Source organism: Petaurus breviceps, unplaced genomic scaffold (assembly GCF_028583685.1).
Source record: "Petaurus breviceps papuanus isolate PSGF00001 unplaced genomic scaffold, PetGlider_PUasm1.0 185, whole genome shotgun sequence".
NCBI lineage: Eukaryota > Metazoa > Chordata > Mammalia > Diprotodontia > Petauridae > Petaurus > Petaurus breviceps.
In genome coordinates, this window is record NW_027185797.1 from 37,173,478 (window position 1) to 37,179,488 (window position 6,011).

Consider the following 6,011-nt stretch of genomic DNA (forward strand, 5'->3'; position numbering starts at 1 on the left):
AGGAAGGGAGGGAGGGAGGAAGGAAGGAAGGAAGGAAGGAAGGAAGGAAGGAAGGAAGGAAGGAAGGAAGGAAGGAAGGAAGGAAGAAAAAACCAAGAAGACATCTCTGGTTTTGGTCTATCAAGGGACAAGCATCACAGGAACATCCCTTTAGAACTGGAAGGGACTTTAACAGTACACTGGGTCCATCTCCTTTTTATTTTTCAGATGAGGAAACTGAGGCATCCAGAGATTAAGTAACTTGGCCAGCATTACATGCCTGCTCTCTGAAGTAGGGATTTGTTAGTTCCTGGTTCTTCTTGATGCCAAGTCCAGTTCCTCATCTATTAAGTTACTAACCCAAGAAAACAGGCTGTGTGCTGGTGCTGACTAGAGAGAGAAGAGTACCAGAGAAAGGGTTATATCCTGTAGGGACTATTCCCAGAGACTCCAGGATCAATTAGGGCTACAGAAGGAATGGGAGGTGAGTACCAGGTGAGGGCTAAAGTTTGGATCTATGCCCCTTCTATATTTTGCATGGGAGATAGTTTCTCTTTCTCTCCATCTCTCTGTCTCTGGCTCTTTTTCTCCTTCCTCTCTCTTTCTCTCCTTTCTCTGTGTCTATCTCTCTGTCTTTCTCTTTCTCTGTCTCTCTTTCCCATTCTTCCTTCATGTTTTTTCTGTCTCTTTCTCTCTGTCTCCATCTGTCTCCCTCCTTCTCTCTCTTTCTCCATCTCTGTTTATTTATGTGCCCTTCTATCTCCTTTTTTTTTTTCAGTGTCTCATCTTTATTTTGGGGTCTCTCTAACTCTTTATTCTCTTCCCCCCTGCCCCATGTGTGTCTCTTTCTTTGTCTTGGGAATTCTTTCTATGTCTCGTTCTCAGTTCAAATGCTGGGAGTAAACCTTTGAGAATCTAGAAATTCCAATGTTGCTATAATTGTAGCTCTTTTTTTGTACCTTTCTCTCTTAGTTTCTCTTTGCTTTCTCTCTGTAGCTCTACTAAGTGTGCCCTTCATTCTCTTCTATTTCTTTTTATCTCTCCACATCTCTTCTATCTCTGTCTCTGAATGTCTATATCTCTGTCCATCTCTCAGGAATGGAATCTGTGTGTTCCTTTCCATGTCTTTGTCTCATTCTCTTTAAGCGTTTTTTATCCTTACATGTACTTTCTATTTTTATCTATCTGCAACTCTCACATTATCTCTTTTCTCTCTGTCCTTCTGGCTTACTCTTTATCTCTTCACTGTCTTCTGTCCCTCCTCTTCTTCTCTTTCTGCCTCTACTCTCTTCCTCTGTGTCTTTCTGTCCTCAAAAATTGTGCCTATTTCCCTGCAAATCTCAGTCTTTGCCCCTGTGTGTCCCTCATTTTGTCTCTCTTTTACCTGTATGTCTCTCCATATCCAATGGATGTTTCTTTGTCTCTGTGTCTCTCTCCTGTGTCTGTCTGTGTCTCACCCTCTTCTCTGGGGACCATTTCTGGGTCTCTCCATGTCTAGCTACATGTAAATCTCTGCACAATTATGATCCTTTCCTCTGTGTCTACTTTGCCATTTTCTTTTCTCTATCTTCAATGCCTCTCTTCTCTGTCTCTTTAAGTATCTGTGTCCATCCCCCTTCTCTCAAGTATGATATAGGCAAGGAGCTCTCCCTCTCACCACCAATATGACCTGGGACTGGGGATAGTCATTTCACATTACAAGGCTTCCATTTCCCCAGCAGTACTAGAAGAAGGTTGCATAAAACCTTTTCTAAAGCTCATTCTTGCTCTATGGGTCTATGTTCTATGAGAAATGCAGTTCATGAACTTCCCATGTCTTTCTCTCTCTCTTCCCTCTGTGAATCTGTGCCTGCTTTTCCCATGACTCTATCTCACCTCACAAGAGTCTTTGCCGCCTTCTTCAGACCCAGCACACAGCATGTTGGGTGTAATCTTCCCAGGGTAGCTCTGAAGACATTCTTCATCTGAGCGAAGTTGAATTTCAGCACACTGTAGGGTTTTGGGGTAACTCACTGTAGGGAGATAAGAAGAGTGAGGACTGCATCTCCTGATCTGCTTTGGGGTAGAAAGCAAGGGAGAGGGAAGAGAAAGGAGAAGACGATGAAATGGGAAGGGCGGAAAGAATAAGGGACAAGGAGGGAGAAAAGAAGAGTGAAAAGATAGAAAGGGCAGGAGTTATAGGGAGGTAGGGCAAGGAGGGGAGATGGGTAGAGGTAAGAGGATACAAGGAGAGAGAGAAGAAAGGTGAGGCAGATGGAAGGATACAGAAGGTAGAAGGGAACGAGAAGAGATGGAGAGGAAGGGAATGGGAAGGAAACGGAGGGAGACAGGAATGTGAGGAAAGAGAAGAAAGTGAGATATAGTGATGTGGAGGAGATAGACAAAGATGGGGAGGTGGGACCATGGGGATATGGAATAGAAGTTGACATTTGAAAGAGACCCTCTAGTCTAATGTGTACCCAGGTAAGAATCTTCTCTCCAACAACCCTACAAATTGGCAGCCAGTCTTTGGTTATAGACCTCCATGGAAGAGAAACCCCCCACTCCTGAGGTTGCCTATTCCATGTTTGGACAACTCTTATTTTTGGGAAGTTTTCCTTATCTCAAGTCAAAATCAGCCCTTTGAAGCCTCTACCCACTGCATCTAGTTCTGCTGTCTAAGGCCAAGTAGGAAAGCTGGAGACTTCTCCAGGCAGGCAGAGTTTTAAATCTTTGAAGAAAACTCTCATGTCCCTCCCTAGAAGATGGTAGAGAGACTGAAATGAGAGGCACAAGGAGAGTTGAATCATTGTTAGATATTGGAGAGACATGGGAAATGGAAAGATAGAGAGATGGGGAGAAATAGGGACAGATAGAGTTTAAGTGGGAGATCAAGAAAAATGAGAAATGGGAGAGAGTGAGAGAGATGAAGGGAGGTGGGAGAAAAGGAATTTGATGAGGAAAGATGGGAAATAAAGAGGATGTGGATATTGAGAGAGCTTGAGAGAGATGGTTAAGGGGGAAATAAGATTTTAGAGAGATGAAGATGGAAGGAGATAGGGAAACTGAGAAAAGGAGGGATACTAGGGGTAGGTGGAAGGAGATGGGGAAATGAAAGAAGACAGGAAGAAATGGTGAGAAATAAGAAGAGATGGAAAGAAGATGGGAGAAAATGGGTGAGCTGGGGAGAAATTCAGAAAAGAAGTGAAAATGGAGAGAGATGTGGAAATCAAGGATAGATAGAGGGAGACAGGTATGAGGTATATGTGAAAAGGTGGGAGAGATGGGGAGATGGAGGAAATGGGGAAATGGAATGTTTAAGAGAATTTGCTTGCATGGAAACATAGAGCATATAGTGAGAGAAGGGGAAAGGTAGGAGCTGAGGAGATATTAGGAAGAGGAGAAAAGGCAAACATGGGGGGGAGAAGGTGTTGGAGAGGGATGGAAAAGAATGAATGAAGATTTGGGGAAACTAGAGGGAGAGAGAAGAGACAGTGGTGGAATAGAAAGATTTTGGAGAGAGATGAAGAGAGATGGGGAGATGGAAAGAAAGGAAAAATGATGAAGTTGATGGACAGAAATTGGACAGAAATGATCACCTCAGAGAAGAGAGAAATAGGGGATTTAGAAAGAACTGACAGATTTTTATTAAAGAGTGATAAGGGGGACACAGAGAAATTGGGGATGAAGAAAGGGGGAGGAGGTGGGAAGATTGAGGGAAGTGAGATGCAGATAGGGAGAAATGGAAAGTGTGAAGATATGGACAAGATGGAGGGAGATTTAAAGAACTGAGGGGGATGGAAAGAGATGGCAGGAGTTGGGACAGTGAAGAAAATGGGAAAGAGAAGTCTAGAAGGGATGGGGAATAATGGAGGAGACAGAAGAAAGTTGAGACATAAGGGTAGTGATGAAAAGAGACACACAGATACAGGGGGAATAGTAAATAGATATCATTCTATAGTTGAGCCTTAATCCCTGCCCCTTGTCCCACATTTTGATACCTTTAACCCTTTGTGAACTAAGCTGATGAGATGCTTTCTCTGGTCAACCATGGGAAGAAAGCATACCCTGAGGGCTTGTGGTGGTGCCCCAGCCTGACACTACACAGCATGTGCCAGGAGGCAGGCAGTCCTGGGAGGGCAAAGGGAGGACCTGGACATGGTCATTCAGCTGGGCTGGCTTCTGAAGATAAAGGAGCATAATGTCATGGTCATGGTTGTGGTGGGTTGGGCTGCTCCGGTACAGAGGATGTGGGATAGAATGGATGACACTTTGGACTTGCTCTCCTTCTTCCCAGGGATCCAGGGCATGTTTACCCAGGAGCACTGTGTACTGGCTGTAGACAATAGGGAGGTAATTTAATTAATGATGCAAGTGCAGTCAATTCCTCATTCCCATTTCCATGCCCACCCATCCTGATCCCCAACCCATTCCCTTTTTTATCCCTTCCCCATTGGCATCTCCAACCCTATCTTTATCCCTATACTCTTGCCACCCCATTCCTATACTGATCCCCATCTTCGTCTGTGTCTTATTCCCAACCCAAAGGTTATCCCCAAGCCCATCGCCAGCCCCAGACACATGGCACATACTCCTTCAGGCAATGAGCTGCAGACAGCACCCAGCTGGGGTGGATAAGGATGCCCCCACAGAGCAGCCGTCGATTCACAAGCAGAGCAACCTGCCAGGGCTGGGAATGGGGGGCACATTCCCTGACTCCAGGGAGGGCACCCTGTCTGCCATTAGAGCTGTTGATAATCTTGGGGAGTTCCTGGGAGATGGCTGGGAAGCAAGGGAGACAGCCGTCAGGGATAGATCAAAGATGGAGGCGGCAGTGGAAAAAGATGGGAGGAAGAGAGGAGAAAGCTCTAGGGGTCAGAGATCCCTGGAGGGAGTCGGGTTGGGGGAGGGGTGGTTCATAAAGAGACCATCAGTAGGTCAGAAGAAGAGGGATCTTGCAGTCTGGGGAGGATTCATGGCATCTTGCATACAGTAGGTGATTAATAAATTCTTTATGTGTTTTAAAGATGTGAAGCAGGAGAGAGTTCAGTGGCTGGGGAAAAGAAGGGAAGGTTAGAAAGGGAAAGTCTGGAATTCAATGATATATTGTCAAGGCATCAGGGGAGGAATGTCTGAATGAAACCTGTTTTAGGGGGAGATTTCAGGGAGGGAGAACCTAGGAATCAAAAGGAGTTGGATTAGATCAGTGGAGTAGAGTGGGGCTGGGGGCTGGGGGGAAAGGGGGGAAGATTCATGAGATCAAAGGAGGAAAGTTAGAAATTAGGAGAAAGGGGAAGTCTAGGTGGAAGAGAGCAGGCAGAACAGTACTGCTTATTCCAGGATACAGGGGATCAAAGAAGGTTTGTGGGAATAACAGGGGGTCCTAGGGGATCAGACTAAGGGATATTTGAAGGTCCAGGAGTTATGAGGTTTTAGCCTAGGGGATCAAAAGGTCTGGAAAGGAAAGGGTTTAGACTGCAGAGTGAGGGTAAGGCTTGATATATTAAGGGAAAATTTGACAGGGTCAAAGGAGGACAGCTGGGGTTTGAGAGGGGATTCTTGGGACTAAGGGCAAAGTAAGAGACTGAGCAGGAGCCAGGGGGTCAGGAGAAGGGCACATGCAGAACCTGGAGCTAGGTGGGGTGAGGAGAAACCAGGCCGCACGGAGAGCTCCAGCACCTACAGCCAGCCCCCGCCCCTCTTCTCCCCACTCCAGTAGCTCCTGGGCAGCAGAGGGGAAATGGAGCCAGAGGTCCTAATTCCCACACCCCCTCCCAGACCTGGCCCCATGGGCCCTGAATTGACCTCGCCCCCGCTGCATTCTTACCGTGTGATGAAACCAGGACCAGGGCCAGAGGCAGCAGCCTCATGGCACCAAGGGGCGGAAGCTGGGCCAGGGTGGCGCTGCTGGAACTAGAGGTAGGGGGAGAGGAGGGGGGGGAAGCTCAGCTGCCTGCCTTTCCCAGTTCCTCCTCCTAGAATATGAGAGAGGGAAGCCACCCTGGAGCCCCTGCTCCACCTCCATCCACCTATCTCTTTGTGGACCCCCCCCC

General features: G+C 46.8%; 1 protein-coding gene across 3 annotated transcripts in view; it reads right to left on the reverse strand.

The window, feature by feature from the left end:
* The window catches only part of KLK13 (kallikrein related peptidase 13), a 9,223-nt gene that overhangs the window by 2,745 nt on the left and 467 nt on the right, over nt 1–6,011 (reverse strand). Inside the window, exons 2-5 of one of the 3 annotated variants that reach the window (XM_069088840.1) lie at nt 5,786–5,871; nt 4,551–4,740; nt 4,026–4,294; nt 1,855–1,991 (exon numbers count right to left, since the gene is read on the reverse strand). In XM_069088840.1, the coding sequence (XP_068944941.1) occupies nt 1,855–1,991; nt 4,026–4,294; nt 4,551–4,740; nt 5,786–5,828 (639 nt within the window). In that variant the 5' untranslated portion in view covers nt 5,829–5,871. Of the gene's footprint in view, nt 1–1,854; nt 1,992–4,025; nt 4,295–4,550; nt 4,741–5,785; nt 5,934–6,011 lie in introns of all 3 variants that reach the window. The other 2 variants (XM_069088841.1, XM_069088839.1) reach the window with 2 other exon arrangements.